Below are 20659 nucleotides of genomic sequence, written 5' to 3'. Positions count from 1 at the left end.
TGCTGACAAGGGTGAGGAGAAAAAGGAAACCTCTTACTTTGTTGGTGGGATTATGGACTGATTCAGTCCCTCTGGAAAGAAGTGTGGAGTTTTCTGTACCACAGTTCTGTATGCACAAATAAATAAATCTTAAAGAAAAAAAAAAAGAAATGAGTGATGAGTGCTGACAAGGGTGAGGAGAAAAAGGAAACCTCTTACTTTGTTGGTGGGATTATGGACTGATTCAGTCCCTCTGGAAAGAAGTGTGGAGTTTTCTCAAAAGACTAAAAATGGATCTTCCCTGTGACCCAGAAACCACAAACTTAGGTATCTATCCCAAAAATATAAAAACACGAATCTCTGAAAGAAAACCTGTACTCCCAAACTTATAAAGGCACTACTTACAATAACTAAGATATGGAAATAATCAAAGTGTCCCAAAGCAGACAAGTGGATCAAGAAGATGTGGTATATGTCTACAATGAAATACTTGGCAATCAAAAATAAATAAATAAATAAATTGTTGCCATTTACAACAACATAGATAGAACTGGAAGGGCTTATACTAAATGAAACAAGCCAGAAGGAGAAAGATAAATGTAGGATAGTGTCACATATGTGTGGAATACAGAAAAACAAACAAACAAAGGATTAGAGAAAAGCAAACTTTAAAACCAACCCTTACAATTTCACCACTTATATCTCAGTGTGAGTGGGGGAGGAGAGAAATTAGGGGGAGAGTGGAGAGAATACAATGGACTGTGGTGAAGAACTATTGGTGGGAGGTCTACAGTTACTCTCCTGCTGGGAAATTCTGTACTGTCAAACCACCAGCAGGGATGTAAAATAACATTAAATAGACATAAAATACACAAATGTAAAATAGCATTAAAATAAATTCATCTACCTTGAGTAATGTTGGCAGTTTGTCTGTCATGAGAGTAATGAGCATATCCTAAATATAACCTTTGCCCTTTGTAACTCATAAATGTTATCTCTGCTTTAACATCCAACTCTACATTGCTTATGATATTTTTTGGAATATCAACTTAAGCTGTAAATGTTTTCAACTCACCTGGTATACATAACAACATGTGGATTCATCCAGTCAATGAGAAGTATAGCCAAGCATGAATGATAATATCTGCAAGTGATAATATAATTCATGATGTTATAGTAAGATCCCAAAAGACTAATGAAGGTATTAATCAGGCAGGAGCACTCTTTTCAGCTTGAGAAGGATTATAACCTTGATAATGTTTAGTTTTATGATGTAAATTTTTCAATTGCTGGAAAAGGATGAAATATTAACTTGTCTATACAAATAAGAATAAATAAGACATATATAGAATTAAACTCAGTATAAAATGCAGCTGTTAGTCTTTATTGCAGTGTGAGAAATTAGCATTTCTGAAGTCTGGTTTTCTTCATTCCAATAATGTTTCAACTTTGAATCACAATAGGAAAGATCTACTTGTTATTATTTGTTTATTTCTTAGCAAAGGACATTAAAATGAGATTGACGCCTACTGAATAAATTGTCATCACTTTTTAAAAGTCTACTTAGATATGAAAAATTACATGATATATAGTTTTCTTTTCCCTCTTTATTATCATAATATGAATTATTTCTTATAATTCTCTGAACACATCAGCATACACAAATTTTAACTATATTTTGTGATTGAAAAAAACTACAGGATTCAACATTTATAATTAAAGCATAATTTACAAATGAATATGCATTTGTTTGAAAATTTACATAAACGAGACTAAAAAGTTATTACAGTGAATAATCTCTGGTTTTGCTTGATTTACCAACACAGAAAAAAAAATTGCACAGATGTTTTCCTTAATACACACACACATATATAGAGGCACTACTAATTCCTTTTTGCACTGTTAATGAGGCTGGAGACTTAATAGCCTCGCTTTAATTCTTATTGTATGTCTCTAAATAATCCTACTAGATATGAGAGTCTGAATTCACTTTAGTAAAGCCAGTTAATATTCTTGAGGTTAATGAGGTTAATTGAATTAAGAAAATAATATCTAGTGTCCAGTGAAGCAGAGTGTAAGAGGGAGATTATTTGTAGTAATCTACATCGTTTGCTTCGCCCTTTCAAGCACACACATTTTTTTTGTTTTTTTCACATGTGACAGCTGTTGAGGTGGAAACAGATTCCCTGCCATTTGTGAAACCCTTCAAGTGGGTGGAAAAGGGCTAAAACAGGAGAGAAGAAACTATCCTGTTACAAAATGGTAGAGAGAAAGAGGTTGGCCTCCATGGAATGGGAGGGTTATCATGTCTTATACCTCTAAACCCACCTCACTGAGAGGGGAAAGAGCCTTGCAAATTCTTGCTTCCCTGGGTTGGTGTTTGAGTTTCCATGGAATTTTAAGGGTCAGAATGTACCTTTGTGTGGGTTATAGAACTGATGGTACCAGAAAATGAGAGCTAGCTAGGGTGCAACTGAAACAGAAATGAAAACTTGTTGGGCTGTTTCTGGGGGTTTGTTTGGTTTTGTTTCACTATTCAATGTCTTTTTCTTTTTCAGCTGCAGTGTATAAATACAATAGATATTAAAAAAAAATAAAGAAACACCCAATTCAAAGTCATCCAAAGTTCCTGATAAGGCAGTTTTTGCCATTAACGTGGAGCCACCTGACAGTTTGTGAGATACAGTGCACATAGCTCCATTTAAATATTTGTGCTTAAAAGTTAGCTGAATGGATGGCATGTCAGTTCCTGATTGGAGATAGAGCATTGCATGCCTGCCTCCTGATTACAGAGGTATAACTGGAAAATGGTAGGTCTTTGTAGCTCAATTTGATGCATTTCAGCACAGTGCCTATGAGGAACTGATCCCTTCAGGTAGACCAAGAGATAGTCATTATAGAATATCCCAGTGCATGTCCAGGAAAATATATTTGTGGAAATGAAATGCATTCATCCTTTTATTGAGAGCGCTACCTATCTAGGATAGGAATGTGATGGGAAAGTGGGAAATATAAATTATAAAAAAGGCAAGTCCTGCATTTTGTTTACCAATTGAAATTTTGTTTACCAATTGAAAAGGGAATCTATGTGTGCCTGGGTTTTAAGACTTCAAATGTTCTTGATAAATAGCCAGATAAATTAGCCTAATATCACCAGGGATTTGTTTGTCTTCAAACTCCAATGACATACAATGCTTACTCTTGCTAAATATTTGCACCAAGCTAAGCTATGTCACTTTTAAGATATAATGTAAAATGGGATTCTACCATCAAGGCCTTCAGGATTAATGTATGTCCACTTCCACCCACATAGACACACCAAAACTGCAACACAAAACATGTCAAAAGCTTCTTTCCAATCGAGACAATACTATGGTACAGAAAATAAACCCTATCATTTTCAGAAATGGAGGGCACATAGGTTACTAATGGTCAAAGAAGATATATTTGAAGGCTGAGAAAATTTATGAAAATTGGTAATGTGATGATCCTTGCAGGGATATTGAGAGTAACTCGAAAGGAAGAGAAAGCTGAACCCCTATGGATCAAATCTACCTTATTGGCAGAAGAAATGAAGAAAAAGACAGTGTCACAGACAAGAGTATATTTGGCTCATCTCACATCAAAAATCACATTCAGAAAAGCTTTCAGTTCATAGCCTCTATGAAAGCAATATAATCTGAACTTGATCTCTGCCATTGAGGAGTGATCCTGTTTTTCTCTTGTGGACTTAGGGTAGAACACACAGATAGAAAGTGTGTGCCCTTTTATGGAGAGTTGACATTATATGAGTGCTGCTAATAAAAGCCAAAACCAGTGAAGAGTATCAGTTCCCTACAGAGATTACACCCACTTCTCATGGAAGTGAAGCGAGACCCTGCAGTGTAAGCCACACTCTCCAGAAAGCCTGGAGTCTAGCAAAATATTTTAAAACTCATTGGTTGGTTGGAAAGTCATGATGTATTTTTTTCTGTTTTCTGTGCAAAAACGAGTCATGATTTTTCAGACACCACAATATTTTGTGAATGGTGAGTGAGTGCCAGGGTGATGTGGCTCCTTCAGCACACCTCTCTGAGCACACAGGAAATCAGAATTACTCAAGTTGTACTTCATTTCCAGCCTTCTAACTGGAGAGTTTGGAGAGGAGTTAGAATAAATGGCACATCAATTTAATTTTAGTAGACCTCAGAGTATGAATCAAGGACTTGGGAATGATTTTAGTGTTTTTTGCTCCCTAGTGAAGTATGACATAAATTTTCCTTACCAGAGTAGCTTGTTTAAATAACACCGTGTCTTCATAAAGGCTCTCTCTTATTATTTTCACTGAATTGATCTATTCTATAGACAGTTTTTAGTGTCTATTAAGGAAAATTAATGATGTCTTGCATAATTTATTTAGCAGCTTTTTTCTATGAGTATATACATTTGTCATTTTAATTTATTTTTATTGAAGTATTTCATGCTTCATGGTAGAAGTAAAATAATACAGAGGTGCTGCTGATGAAAAGTAACAGGGCAGTCACATCTCTTACTCCGTTTCATTTTCCCAAACACAACCACTTTGTAACAGTTGCTTTCTTTACACCCTTTCTCTCTCTCCATTTTCATTGGGTAAAGACTATACATGGCTCACAAATCCATATAATACACAAGAAGATGTTTAATATATATTAATGAGAAGGCTTGTGGACATCTCTGTTTTCAGAAACTCCTCCCCAGACACTGGCAACCACTCCATGGCTTATTATTTAGCTCCACTTTGTCTTCATGTCACTCCAGCAAGTGCAAGTGGACTTTCTTGTCTTTCTTCCCTTTCTGATTTTTATGCAACGATTCTAAATAATGTATTTACATATCATCCTCTGTATCAGTTTAAAATGCCCATACCCTGATTACCTCTCATGAAAGCAATAAACCTCACAGTCCATTTATAGTAAGTCTTCTTTTAGCTCTCATGTTCTTGGTCTGTTGGTTGTTTACTTTAGTACTTATATTAATAATTGAGATCTTTAAATCTTACTGTATTTAAGAATGGTGTTCTGCTTTGTTGGATGTGAACACCTAAATCTCCCCTATTTCTTTCTCTCTCTCTCTCTATTCTTTTTCAATTTGTTCATGCTGTCTTTAGCACATAGTGTCAAGGAAAATATGCACAGTAATTCTGCAGCAAATTTAGTTGTCGATGTTTTGCCTATGAGTTGTTCCTAAAGTTTTACAACTAAGAAAACATTTTCATTAATAATTGTATTCATTTGTGAGATCTGCTGTCTATCAGACTCTTCACCCATTTAGATAACCTGCTTTTCTTCTTTTTCACTCTTGACCAACATTAATCTCTTCCTCTTCTTGATTTGCAGTGTGCTGTGTCTATATGCTAGTCATTTTATATACAGTCTGTGGACTTTTCATCTGAATTTTGAGCCTTTCAGCTCTGCATTTATTGTTCATTTCTTCCTTCTTAATTTTATTTCCATCCTCTTTTACTCTCTTTTACAAAATGTCTATTTGTTGTCTTTTTGAACTTGATAGATAGGTGATAGTGTTTTGTTCTTTTTTTAGTATAAAATTTCTCAAATGTTTTAGTATTGAGCACCTCCATAGTTTAGCATCAGAAAATTATTATGTTGCCTCACTGCTGTCATTAAAAAAAAAAAAAAAAAAGAAAAGAAAAGAAAAAGAGAAAAGGAAAGAATGTAAGCAAAATCTATAACTCAGCACTGATTATCTAACTCCAGAGTTCGGGCTTTTGCATCTCTGTGCTTTATGAGAAACTTAAATATAACAAAATTTGAAGCCCAAATATATGCTGCAGAGTGCTTTTCTGTTTGTCTTTTCTTCATATTATTGTTTTAAAAGATACAGATTTTTATCCCTCTGTACTCATAAAAATATACAAAACACATTTATTTACCATTTTTCTGAGACTTTAGTTCTAATGACTAACTATGAATCCATTGATTATATTACTTCATTCACAAAGTGTGAACACTAAATTAACAATCAGAAATGTTGCTTTTGGTTATTGTAGTTAGTATATTTCTTCTTTAAGTCTGGTATATCTTGCTTACTTCAAGTCATCAATCACCATGTTCTAAAGAAACATTTACCAATTACTGAAATATTATAAAATTCTGTTAATTATCAAAGATATGTATTATTTCAAAGTAGTCACCAATGACTTTTTTTCTTTGTATATCCCTCTAATTCCTTGTATTTTCTTCCTCCTCCTTTAAGATATCACTGTTTTAATATACTATATTAAATGAAAAACATTTGTGAAAAAATAATATGCCAGACTATCTTGTTTTGAAAACAAATGGAATGTTATTGTAATTGATACTGATGGGAGACACTTGCTTGGCATTTGTCTTTTATTAGTTTCATAGATTATTTTTCTTAGCCTCACAAAAAGTACTTTTGTCTCTGGGGCAAGAGAACTGAAGACTGATTTGAGCTCTGCCTTTGGCTCTGAGCCCTGGGGTAAGTAGCTTCACTCTCTGGGTCTGTTTCCTGTCTATAAAAGGGACAGCAAACATCGATGTTTTCTGTTTTAAACTGCTAAGGTTTTATGTTAAACCACTTAACTTTCTCCAGGAGGCATTGACATGGTTGCTTTGCATTGACAGATGCCCAGAATCTACTCGGCCTGAAACAGTGCGCCCCTGTCTTCTTCCATGCAGAAAAGATTGCATGGTGACAGCTTTCAGTGAGTGGACACCCTGCCCAAGTTTATGCCAGCCAGGTAGGGGGATGCTGTTTACTTAGTGCTTTGGTTCCTAATTGCCCAGTGGTTTTCTTCTCTGCTAAATAAGTGAGACTGGAATGTGAGCACTCTTCTATTCGCATGTCACCCTGGATACAGGGGTCGATGAAGTTTGTAAATGAAGTCTTGAATGTCCAGATTCATACTAATTTGGCAGGAAACATATTCAATTATTATATCTCATCATTTCACTGGTGTGCATTCCAGAGTACTCATCTTTTATTAAGTCTGTTGTCATTTTGAAGTCATTCATATGTGCTTCCTTATCCCTCATGATTTCTTTGTGGTTCCTGGGTGCTTGGATCCTGACCCCTGGCAGCTTTATTAGAATATAGGACCTTAATTAAATATTTCTACTAAATCTGTAGAAGAACAAGGTAAGAAATATTAAAAATAAAGAAGAACAGGTATAGGAATTGACAATGAATATTTGTATTTCTTTACTCTTAATGGTTATACTTTATATTACTGAGTATATTAGAGAGTTATTAACCAGAATCTTTAATTCCTAAGTCCTAAAATAACATGTAGCAGTGCTTCAGTAAAAATGACCCTTTTTTCTTCGAACATCTTCTCCTGCCCCCATGCTTACTGCAGTTCCCCAGAGGGTGTGTGGAGATTTAAATACTTGTAGTTTCAAAGCTCCATTTCAGCCTATGACCCAGAGATAATAACTTGCCGCTCTCCCCAAGTTTTATATTCTTGTCTTGGCCTTTGTATCTTAACCATTGCCAGGATAAGAAAGGAAAATCTAAGAAAATTTCTACCAGAAGAATCATTGATCCTAGTGCTTGGGGCACATCCACACATCCCTGGTCTTCTTTTGGCCTCCTGAGCTCTCACACTGCTGCTGCACCACCTCCTGTAAGCAGGGAGAAGGAAACACGTAGCTCTGCAAAGAAAGGCTCTGTCCAAGACACTGAGAGTATAAAAGTCTCTGGGAAATTCCAACCCTGTGCTTCTCAAAAGCTCTTTGACTTACACATCTTCATTGGTGGTGACAGAAATATAAGGGATAGCATTGACATATATTTGACTGCCCATTTAAATTGCTTCTCAGTGATTGGCAAAGGGTAGTGATAGCTGTTGTTGAATGTCATCCTCAATGTCTTAAGTTGCAGTAGTGGGGCACAAGCATTGCATTTTCTGTGACTATGTGTTTCATCTTCTTAATAATCCTTTGTCACAGTATAGTAGTATCCAATGACCTTTGCATATGAATAGAATCAGAAGTAAATATACTGAATATGAAAGAGCTTTGAAAGCACAGTGGGATATTTATCTGATCTTTTGAGGGAGAAGAAACAACAGCCTATTTCCAGAACTCTCCAAAAGTTATTTCTCTGAATGACAATAACGTGTATTGGATTAGCTTGGTGAGTAGTTAGAGGAATTCCATTTCCAGGCAGACAGTGGATAGAAATGCTATGAGATCTATTCTGAACTGCTTTTAAGACAGTATCTGGGAGACTAAATTTTGGACTTCTCATGGTAATTTACCTGAACAATGATAATTGCTTGAAGACCAAATTTGGGAAAAAGCAGGAAGATACAATAGTCTATGATGATGGAGTTTAATTAAGGTTCAGTTTGTTAAAAAGTGTATTTCCCATGAGAGATTAGCATAATTCCTCTGTTAAGTGGTTATGAGAAAGAAAAAGACTGAATTAAAGAAAATCTGTGATGGCAACCAACTTTTGATGTTGGAGCTCTCAAGTTCCCCTAACACCAGCAGGTATATTATCGTGGCTGAACCAGTTGCTTTAATGACTAGCCACTACTTTTCTATACTCCAGAAAGTTCCCTGCTATTCATGTCTTCTACCACTGACTAAGGGTGAAGGAATTTTAAGCATGTCAAACAATTTCTGTTCCAGCAAGTGAAAATTTTACTTCAATTTCCAGCAATGCAATTAGTTACTCAAACAGTTTTCATTATAATGAAAATAGTTTTGGGCCTCTGTAGTCTCTTTTTGCTTCCTATATTTCAAGCCTAGATAATTCTTTTCACAGCCTACCAGCCAGGGGACCTGAAGGAATAACAATTCAATTTTCATATTTCTTCCAGTTTTCCACATCAATCCTATTTAACTTTATATTTAGTCTGTACCTTGGGGCCAATATATTATTAAATAACCATAGGTTAATTGGTTGGGATGAGGAAAGGAAGATTATTGGAGGAAATATCATATAAACCTATGGTTCTCAATCTTTATTGCTTCTTAGTGACCTGAAAGCATTATTAAAATGCAGGTTTTCAGCTCCATGGTGATAAATTCTGATTCAATAGCTATGGGATTGTCCCCCAAAAATTTGAGTTGTAACAAGTTACCTCTGAATGGTGATTTACTTCCCTCTTTGTGATAAAAAAAAAAATGACTGTAGAGATCTAAGCAAACAATACTCAATACTTATGCTCTGGATATATGGCTAATCTTCCAGCTTCTTGAATTCATCATGTTCTTCCCAGCTCAAGAGTTGTCAAATGTGGTGGCTAAGTGCATAGACACTGGAGACAGATGGCATGGTTCATTTCCAAGGGCTGCTATGTTACAGTGGACTTAGTTTCTGCATGTGCTAAATAGGATATGTGTGTGTGTATGTGTAAAGAACATACTTTATTGCAAGGCAGCTGATATCTGCTTGAAGTATCCAATGCATGTTTGCTTAATTCAAAGATTTACTTATTGTAGAGGTTCTCAGTCCTATGGAGTTTTTTTTTTTTTTTAAGATTTATTTATTTATTTGTACAGAACTGGGGTACAGGCCAGAGATGCGGAGGGTGAGAGGATTCACCAGAGACAGAGTGGGGAGCAGAACAGGCAGATCGACAAAGTACACTGCTGAGGGGAGCAGCGGGTGGGCCAGGAGAGGTCTGCCATGCCATGTGGTCACCTCCGGGGCAGGCGGAGATCGAACTCATTAGGAAGTGGCTTAGGCTTCTTTGTGCTGTGCTTTAACCCGCTGCGCCACCAGGGAGGGCCACGTATGGAGTGTTTTCAATGAAGAGATACTTGGAGACTCACCTTACCCCCACCTTACTGAGAATCTATTACTGTTAGAGGGGCATTTGGAATATTAAAATTCTCCATACATTACTCTACATATTCTGTCATTTATTTTTAAGTGGAGGAGGTGAAAACACTCCTTGATTGCATTATATTTTTCCAGATGACTTTACATACATTTCAAACAACTGTAGGAAACAATTAATAGATGTACTGGGTATTTTGTAGCTACTGCTTATATACCATCATGCCCAGTGTTTTGAGTTTTGTGTCATAAATCAGTAACTATTTTCCAAGATTTCTTGCAGGCTGCTTTTATATAGACTCACTTTATATTGCCAGCATTTTATTATATGGATTTATAGGTATGTAAATTAATATAATATTAATATACAATATCATTTATTTTTAGTATGTACTCTTGTGTACCCATCATCAAGTACAATCATCAACTCATGGTCACTCCTATCTTTATCACCATTGCTTCCCTTCCCTCCCAGTGAATTGATTTGTAGTAGTTCCTAGATACATGCACTACTTTCACTGCTGGGAGAAGTATGTCATCATTTAATGATATTAACTGGAAGATAAAATATGGCATATTCATAGTTCTTCCTGTAATTTTGCAGAAGTCCTGGAACTAATGGTTATTTGTCAGTCTCAGTAATTAAAGTTTGACAGAACTCCTTTACCTTTCATTTCAGAAACAAGGTTAGTGTTCATGCTTAAAGAAACGTCAACAGAAAACTGTGAGAATTGTTAGGAAAAAAATATATATATTTGGTTGTATCCTTTGCACGTATGCCAAACTTGTGGAGTGTTTACTTGTGGTTTCCTATTTCAAAGATAGTAATATTAGTTCAATGTCTAGGTAGTATAGCATAGTGGTTAGGGTATGAATGCTCAAGTTAGATTTATTGGGTTGAGATTCTGTCTTTCCCTTAAAAGTTTGTTGTTAGTCTTCCACATACTGGTACTATGGTACTTGTTTCCAAGTCTGTATACTTCTTGGATGAATGATACAATTTAGAGGGCAAGAGTCTTCTGATTTCATTAGTGAACTTCCTGTGATCAGTGCAATGTCGCCACATGAGGGACATTCAGCACTTTTTGCTGAATGACTGATTAAATGAGCTCAGCATCTTCTGCACAAATAATTCCTGTTCTTATAAATTTTGCTTTCACTTGAACGAAGTCACGATATTAACAGACTCCATTGGGTGTGACTTTCTCCCTCTAGTCTATAATTTAAAGACCATAGATCACTACTTAGTGATCACTACTTAGTACTCAATAAATATTCCTGAAAATTTAATTAGAGTTATAGCAAACACTTGTGCTTCTAGATGTTACAGCCCTGCTAACCTGAGGAGTTCTGCTGATAAAATGCATGAAACACACTTTCTCTCATGTGATAGGCAAAAAAAAAAAAAAAAAGTTTTTATTTCTTTCTTCTAATTTTTTCCTTCCATTTTTTTTTAAAGATTTATTTATTTGTGCATACAGAACTGGGGTACAGGCCAGAGGTGCAGGGGCATTGAGAGGATTCACCAGAGACAGAGTGGGGAGCAGAACAGGCAGATTGATGAAATACACTGCTGAGGGGAGCAGCAGGCGTGTCAGGAGAGGTCTCCTGTGCCATGTGGTCACCTCCAGGGCAGGCAGGGATCAAACTCTTGAGGAGGTGGCTTTAGCTTCGTAGTGCTGTGCTTTGACTTGCTGTGCCACCAGGGAGGGCCTCTGTCATGTATTTCTTTTCATGAAATTTAGCACCATCTTATTGGTCTCTATTACTTAATTTACGCATTTGTCAGTCTATTTTTTTACTGTTATTTTTCATGAAATTATATAAGTTTATTATTGGAAGCAAGGTCTGTTCACTTGCTGGTTCCTAAAAGGCATTTCTTACTGGAATGTCACATTTCAACTGAGATAAATTTGCCTGCAGGAAATACAGCAAGGGGTGTAATGTTGGATACAAAATTATACCCTATACATTATATAGGTTATATATACCTGTATGTTATCTATACCTATACGTTATATAGGTTTCTGAAAGTATGATCTATAGAATTCCAACCCAGAATTACCTGGGATATTTGTTAAAACCCTCAGAGATTCTGATTTTGAAGCCAAGACTAGGGCCTCAAAATCTCTATTTTTTAATAAATCACCTTAGTCATTCTTAGACACGTTAAATTTTGAGAACCATGGACTGGAGAAATAATTATTTTAACCCTTAACCAATGGTTTCTTTAAGAAATAGGTAATTTACATTTAATATAATATTCTAATCAAATCTATTTCTGTCTTTCGAGAATCTCCAGTCTTGTCTTTAAGCTACGTTCAGTGACAAGGGGTTTCTAGCATAGTTATAACAGGTGTCAAAAAATAAGGGGAAAAAAAAATCCATGTGAGCATTTTGAAAACCAGGAATGCAAATAGGAATTAAGGGTCCTCTGTACAGCTTTGTGCATATCTCCCTCTTGCCCCTTCTAATGGGCTTCCTCAGAAAATCTCATATGTAGCAAATGTGGAGACCCAGAATGACTATTCCAGTCTCAACTCTACAAAACATTTTAAGTGAGCCACTTGGTATTGACAGAAACTTCTTTTGGGATTCTTTATTCAGCTTACAAAGAAAGAGAGTGTGATGGCTCAGCTTGTGCCAGGTTCTGTCCTTATCACTCTGCAGCCTCAGATCAGCTTCATCTAGTCAGGACCCATCTGGATAGGACCAGGGTTAGTGGTGCAAGGAGGCTGCAGGGAGAGAGCATTCCCCTCAGGCAGGTACACGGCTTGTTCCTGGAGAGATGCTGACCTCTCCAGCAAGCCTCAGCTCAGCACCAGGGTAGAGAATTGAGAACCTGATGCATTCCTTTCTTTTGTATTCACTGCACCTTCAGGTGCTGAACCATACAGGTAAAGGAGTGTCAAAGCTCACTGCCTTGTCTCTGATGCAGGGGTCCATCTCATTTTCATTTCAGAGATTCAGTTTGGGAAGAGAGCTGTTGTAATTTAGGTGGAAATATAGATAAGGAAAATGAAGCTCCTGGGACTATAAATGCAGTAGAATAAAAAAGACTTTTGTGTAGAAGCTTCTGGGAAGAGAGAGAAAACTTTCACCCTGAGCATGATCTGGGCCAGATAGTTTACTTCAAAGAAACAAATCTTCAGTCATTCTGTTTGTACTTGAATTCTTATCAAAATGCCTAAGCTTTCACTCCTATCACAGTCTGTCACAAGCTTAAGTTGTCTTAGTTGTCTTTGAAAATAAACAAATATACCAAGCAAAATCCAATAAATGCAAAAAGTTAACAAACAAATGTAGATTCAATTCATGGAATTTGGACCTTTATCCCTAAGAGCCAAGGTTACATCTTCTTAGCTTGAATTTGATAGTTGCCTTAAAGTATTATTAATCTCCATTCAGTAGTCAAGTTTCATTATCATAAATAAATCCTGTGATTCACACAGATATCTGTAAAAATTTATTATTATCTGTGGTGTTCCTTTCAATGTGAATATTATCAAAATGAGTTTATTTCAGGCTGGATTCTTTCTCGTGTCTGTGGAATTCTCTGTAGACAATACAGTGCAAGACAACATAATCCTTATTTGCAAGTATAGGTAAATGAGTTACCATTCAGAAACCAAGGTAACCATTTTAGTTAGTTTTTTTCTTTAGACTTTCAGTTCATTTTCTATGATGAAATAGAATTAACTAGTTTTGATTTAGTTGGGGTGATACATTAAGTTTATCAAATAATCATTTTTAACTAATTATTTTGCAATTCTTTGGCTTTGGTCCAATTTCTACATGATTTTAAATTAGATATGTAGAGGACTTTGACTTACTGTATTAATTAATACTATGAGAAATTTACAAACTGTTCAATTTGTTTTTCATAGTGATGCCTATAGTTAAATGTGGAGGTGCATGTTACATATATTGTATGTCAGCTTGCAATTCTAGATTTTTTAAGACTACTCAGCTATATCTGATAACAAATTGAGACAATACTAAATTTATGTTCAAAATGAAGTAGATTGTTTATGATTTAGATAAACACCATTTAAAAAATCATCTTCAGGTACTGTGATCATCTCTTGAAATTCCTTCAGAATTACATTGCTTCATAGAGGTGGTTCATATACCATATCTACTGAATAACATGTTTATATGACAAGAAGCAAAATATCCCCAAATATGTATGTGAGGAATGATAGTCTCTCCCATTTGAGATCTTTTCAAGTTAAATTTAATTTACTCTGATAATTAAGTTATGCTTATCATAACTTCAGTAGATATCTTATAGATTATATTCAAAATAGGAAAGTAGACTGCATATATGTGGTGACAATTTCTATGGGAGGTGTATTCATTTCTTTTCTTTTTTAAAGATTATTTATTTTTATGCAAACAAGAAGTAGGGTACAGGCCAGAGGTGCAGAGGGTGAGGAGATTCACCAGAGACAGAGTGGGGAGCTGAAAAGGCAGATTGAGTGAAAAACACTGCTGATGGGAGTGGTAGGTAGGTCAAGAGAGGTCTGTCATGCCATGTGGGTCACCTCCCTGGCCAGGGATGGAAGTTGTGCTGCAGTGACTCTGGACAGCTTCATTATGCTGTGTTTTAACCTGTTGCCCCACCCAGGAGAGCTGTTGTGTTAATTTCTAATCTAATCCAACAATGTCCTCTATTGCAAAATGACTATAATGCTTATTCAATCTGGCACTATTTATATTCTGTCTTGAGTGCTCTCAAATGTGTTTATATGGAGTGGAAAGAGCTTAGCCTTTGAATCTAAAAAACCTAAAAAACGTGTGGTAGACTCTTGATGTTGCCATTTCTTACTTTTATGTTTCGAAATTTAGTTAACCTCTCTGCGGTCTATATGCTCTTCTTTGGCATAGTGTGGCATTCAGTGTCTGTAGGAATACTTAGTACCTAGGGCTTTCTTATCCTTAATGAAGTGATTAGAAGTAGCTGATCATTAAGTAATACTTTCCTCCTAGTCCTCTGTTTCATATTTCATCTCTCTTAACTGAGTTTAGGATGCATGAATACTTAAGCTCAAACCATAAAGTCATTAAATTTAACAACAGAAGTACTTAGGAGTATGTGTATATGCATTTGAAGAAAAGGAGAGTGAGAGACAGAGAAAAGACAGAGAGACTTTCTCTATCACAATAATAGCTTTCTAAATACATATTTTATGACATTGCACTGGATGTTAAATAAAAAGTTACATGACCAACATATTCATACACAAATACAGAAACAGACATTGAGGAATTCTGTCTCCCCACGGCCATACTGTTTCCCACCCACATTCAGAAAAAAATGGAGAGTCGAAGCAGAAGAGGAAGAAAATAATAGCTAATTCTTATACCTAGAATGAGACAGGTTTGACTACTGGGCTACAGTAGGATACCTAAGAACTTAATTGGCAGGGCTGGTTGCAGATGAGAAGCTACATTCACCCCCAAGAAGGTGTATCTCAAAGAAGAGGAGAGAGAAAGGAGAGCAACACACGCTCATTGTCTTCTCCCAAAGCCAAAATTTAGATGTCACTCATTCTTTCCAAAGGAGAAGGTGATGTTGGTGGAAAGCCCAGGAACAATGAAGTCAGTGGAAGGGCATCTCCCTGCCCCTGAAAGGGATCAGCAGAGAACTTCACTTTGGTTTTGTTTTTATGCAAGTTGGTGGAACAAGTTCATCCTCCACAGCTTCCTATACTTTCCTCTAGCTGCACTTTCTTTCTCTGACCAAGCTTGGTTCATCATGTGTAGACTTTTACTTGCTGTTCCTTTCCTCTACAATGTTTTTCTCCCTGCCCTTTGCATGGGTGACTTTTGATCAACATTTTATTTTCAGTTTAAAAGTCTTACTCCAAAAGTCTTTTTCTAACAATTTTACTAGAAATCTCCTTTTCCCCACTCTCCTCTTACTCATGACTCTGTGAAATTTTCCTTATTCTACATACCATTCTCGCACCTAGAAAGCAGGTCTATATTTTGTCCTTTGCTTTAAATACATTGAATAGTGCCTGCCACAAAGTAAGTGCCAAAATCTGAACTGAGTACACAATAATGGATTCATGTGTCTTTCATTTAGAAAACATTTTTTAGGACTTACTTCATACCAATTTTTGTACCAAATGTTAATGATATTAATATGAACAAGGTGAAGTTACTTTAATCAAGTATATTTTTAATAAACAATTCCAGGAAGTACACATGTTTTTCTATAACAAGAGGGAGAACAGGTTACTACAGAGTCAAAAAAGAGGGTGTATTGAACTAGCTATTTTGTCAAAGTGTATGAGATTTGGTAGATCAGGAATTTTCTTTTTTTTTAAGATTTATTTATTTATGCATATAAGGACTGGGGTACAGGTCAGAGGTGCAGAGGGTGAGAGAATTCACCACAGACAGAATAGGGAACACACCATGCAGACTGAAATACACTGCTGAGGGGAACAGTGCGTGGGTCGGGAGAGGTCTGCTGTGTCATGTAGGTTACCCACCCTTGCCCAGTACTGAACTTGTGCTTCAGTGGCTGTGGATAGTTTCATAGTGCTGTGCTGTAACATGTTGTACCACCAGGGAGGGCCCGTATCAGGAATTTTCAAGTAAACACATGGCGGAAGTAACTTACAGGTAGAAGAATGAATGGGTATGCAGAGGTTTGGCAATGCAAGAGACAAGAATATATTTTAATTAAATGCATTGCAGGCAGCTCATTTGCTTGGGATTCATAATACATATGGAGAGTGATAAGAAATAATGCTAGAGATATATGCAGAATCATATTCATAAAGAGATTTTTGCAACTAAAGGAGTTTGGGCATGATCTGGAATTATGGTCAACAATTTGAATTTTAAGCATGGGTGTGATAACATCTGACTTGTGTTTTATAAGTTATATAGTACATAAAATTATAAGGTTACACAATCTGATAAACCAGTAGAGAAATTATGAGGTCTTTCAATCATCTGGAAATGAGAATGATTTGTGTTCTTGAAACTAACAATTTGAATTATAGATGAGCTTGTAAATTACCATAGCTCAACTGCTTAAAAGCATGTTTTCATGACCTAGTGTGTACTGAGATCATTGCTCATCCTATGGAGTTTATATACTGGATGACTATCTCAGGGGATTTAAGTGCTAGAACAGAAACATAAACAGTAAGCAACTATCAGAAATGCAAGGTGGCACAAACTCTTGCTAGCACCACTCTTGAGCTGTATTTCTATGTACACTAATCCCAAAGACTGAGCGATTACACTAGTCCTTCACATTACTATTTGTTATTATGCTGGCTAGCAATGTAATTTGCAGAAACCAGTGAAAGATGAAAATGTGAGCCTTGCTCAAAAACTGTGAAGACTTTCTAGAGGGTTACAATCTTTACGTTATCCCTATACAGCCATTTCTCTTGGGTCCTTTTGAACTTGCACAGAACATGTGCCAGGACACTGGTCCTGGTTCTGGTCCTTTCTGGCTTTCTCTGAAGATCAGGATACTAACTGACTTGGAGTTTTGTTTCCTGGTTATAGTTGCCATCTTCAATGGTTAAAACACATTAACAGAGATCATGTTATTGGATCACACTTCTTGCACTCAGATGAGAATGTTCAAGGAAAGGAGAGATTAAGAATAAATGAGGTATAATTTGGTGACAGGCAGTGGATCAGATAAGAAGATATATTCTTAACCCGATCATTTGAGTTTTAACCTCCTCTACCACTTGCCAGATATAAAATGTAGTTGTCTTCATTCTCTGACTGACAACATGGGGATGACAAGTCACTGTGTCTTATGGTTGCTGTGAAGATTGAGCTATTCTGTGTAACTCATTTGACAAGTGAACAAAGCATGTTAAATGTGTGGACTGTTTTCTTATTGTTTTGAAGATTACATTCTGGAAATTAGACATTGCTCGTTTCATCCATGTAGTACAAATGCTTACTACTAATGTGGGTGAGCTTATCAATCATTTGCTTTATTATTTTCATTTCTTTACTATCCTAAAGATATAAAGATATTAGCTTATATTTCTTTTTGGAAATATTTACACTTTAAATATTTAAATGCTTGTTCTATTTATATTAGAAAGAAGTCTGATGCATTTTCAATGTGGAGACACTGAACTCATCCCCAATATTCCCTTTGCTTCCTGATACACATTGTGATTCATAACCATTTCTGGAATTTGACTCTGCACATTTGCATAGTATTCACTCTGCTTACACTTCTTTTCCCTTAGATATTTTATGGATAACTCCCTTCTATCGTGATCTCACTCAAATATTACCTCCTCACTGAGGATTTTGAAGTTTAAAATTAGCAATCAAAAAAGATAAACTCATGCCTTTTGCAGCAACATGGATGGAGCTAGAAGGGATAATGCTCAGTGAAATAAGTCAGGAGGAGAAAGAAAAAATATCGGATGGTTTCACTTATAGGAGGAAGATAGGGGAACCAAATAAGAATTAGGGAAAAAATAATAACCATTGCAAAACAAAAACAGACAACTATAAAGTGGAGGCATTCTGCTAGGGAGAACGAGAAAGAGGGGTCAAAACAAGGGATGGAGAGCACAAGGGACTGTGGTGATGGTGCATAGGGGAACTGGTGGAGAAAACTCTGTGAAGGCTGCACCTGAGAAAAGAAAGAAAATGTAAAAAAAAAATTTAAATACATATATAAATGATAAAAATAATAAAATTATAACATCCCTCAATCCTGCACCCGCCACACATATTTCCTAGGATTTCCTGATACATTTTTGTCTCCTGTACAGTATTTAATTGCCATCTGAAACTTTAAATACTTATTAAAATTTAAAACATTTCAAAAATAATATTGAATGTCTTAAATAATTACTGTGTCATAAAATGCATCACCAGTGTTTTCTTCTACATATTTTATTGTTGCATGTTTTATATTTAAGTCTTTAATCCATTTTGAATTTATTTTTGTGCATAGAGTTAGAGAGTGATCCAACTTTATTCCTAGTACCAATCATTAAAAGGACTCTTCTTCCCTTTGTATGTTCATGGCTCCTTTATCATGAGTTAAATATTGACATATATATGGACTTATTTGTAAGTGTTCTGTTTTGTTCCATTGATCCATGTATCTGTTTATATTGCAATACAAGGGTGTTTAATTACTGTTACTATACAGTTTAAAGTGAGGTAAAGGGTATATGCAGTTGTTTGGGGTTTTTTTTTATTCAAATACCTGTTAAACCTACTTAGTCTAGCTTTTTACTTAAGGCTATTGTTTCCTTACTTATTCTCTGCCTTGTTGAAATGTCCATAGTTGTAAGCAGAGTGTCAGTAGCCCCTAGTGTTGTTGCCAACGTCTCCCTTTAGTTCTACTATTAATCTCTTCATGTACATGTACCCAAAATGTGGTACATATACATAGTTGTTTCTTATTGATGTGCCAGACCCTTAATTATAAATTAAAATCCACCTCTAATTTTTATTACCTTTCTAAGTTGGAAATCCATTTTATCTGATACATACCCGTTTTGTCATTTGCATGGAGGATTGTACTCCAAACTTTAATTTGTTTGTCTTGGTGGTAAGATAATATTAACTGTTAACAGCAACATATTGCCTTGTTTTGAAATCCACCAAATTACTCTATACCTCTAGTAAGCAATCACCACTCTTCCCTCTTCATCCTACAGCTCTCTAGTGATATACTTCCTAACTGTGCCTTAATTCTGTGTACCTCGTTCTCCAGGCTAGTGCTCAGTTTTAAAAGTCCTCAGTGTGAGGACTTTAAGTTAGCAACAGCACAGGATGCTTTGAATAGTAGCAGCTCATCCCTCTAATGGATGTAATTCTCCTCTATTGCTCTATTTTTTTTTAAGATTTATTTATTTATGCATACAGAACTTGGGTACAGGTCAGAGGAGCAGGGGTGGTGACAGGATTCACCAGAGACCTAGTAGGGAGTAGAACTGGCAGATTGACGAAGTGCACTGCTGAGAGGAGCAGCAGATGAGACAGTAAAAGTCTGCAGTGCCAAGCTGGTCACCTCCTGGGTGGGGGATCAAGCTTGTGCTGAAGCGGCTGCAGCTAGTTTTATATTGTGCTTTAACCAATTGCACCACCAGAGAGAGCGGCCTATTGCTCTAAATGCAGTTTAATTTTTTTCCCTATCACTTTTCACTGTGCCACTGCTAATACATGTGCCATATCATCCACTTATCATTCAAGGGTTGTGATTTTGTCTTATTGTAATTTAGTTGTGACTTTGGGGTGGTGGGTGGGCCCTGTATCACTATCCTGCCACTTCCTTGGGAGACTTGGGTTTCTTCTTCAGAACTGAATAGTGTGAATTCATGTCTTTACTAAAGGGTATATTTAAGAAATCTCTGGTGACTTCTTTCTGTCTCTTTTGTTCCTTTTAAAATCAAGGCCTTAGACACACAACCACTTCTACTCCATGTTGAAACGTATGTATTTTATTCTATACACCAAGGTGTTCTGGCTTCTGTATGTGGAGTGTAGGCTTTCTTTTCCTTTAAAACCTCTCCCTATGTTTTGGCCATAAACTCTGTCTTCTCTAACATACCATTATAGTTCAGGCTCTCATCCCCAGGTAGACCTGAAGATCTAATGCTCCAGAAAATTTCTCTCCTTTCTTACTTTTATAAGCATACATTTATAAAATAGCCTGAAAACTTTTATAAGCATACATTTATAAAATAGCCTTACATTTTCTTTTCAATTATCTTTTTCAAAGGTAATTGAAAAGAAAATGTAAGAAAGAGAAAGGAGCTGATTTGTCATGGAAAAATAAATATATCACAAATTTTACCAGTTGGGGCTTAGTTTATAATCCAGTACAGATTATTTACTAGTATTTAGGGAATTG

The 20659-nt window shown here is 36.0% G+C and overlaps 1 protein-coding gene across 4 annotated transcripts in view; it reads left to right on the top strand.

Moving 5' to 3' along the window:
• Nucleotides 1-20659, top strand: part of THSD7B (thrombospondin, type I, domain containing 7B) — a 792320-nt gene that overhangs the window by 434009 nt on the left and 337652 nt on the right. For 3 of the 4 annotated variants that reach the window (XM_012728237.1, XM_012728251.1, XM_012728242.1), the window contains one exon: nt 6606-6721. The exons of the other annotated variant lie outside the window; for it this stretch is intronic. In XM_012728237.1, coding sequence (XP_012583691.1) covers nt 6606-6721 — 116 coding nt within the window. The remainder of the gene's footprint in view (nt 1-6605; nt 6722-20659) is intronic. 4 annotated transcript variants of the gene reach the window in all.

This window comes from Condylura cristata, unplaced genomic scaffold (genome assembly GCF_000260355.1).
Source record: "Condylura cristata isolate star-nosed mole 26May11 unplaced genomic scaffold, ConCri1.0 scaffold00002, whole genome shotgun sequence".
Lineage (NCBI taxonomy): Eukaryota > Metazoa > Chordata > Mammalia > Eulipotyphla > Talpidae > Condylura > Condylura cristata.
This window is presented reverse-complemented; position numbering and strand designations above follow the sequence as displayed.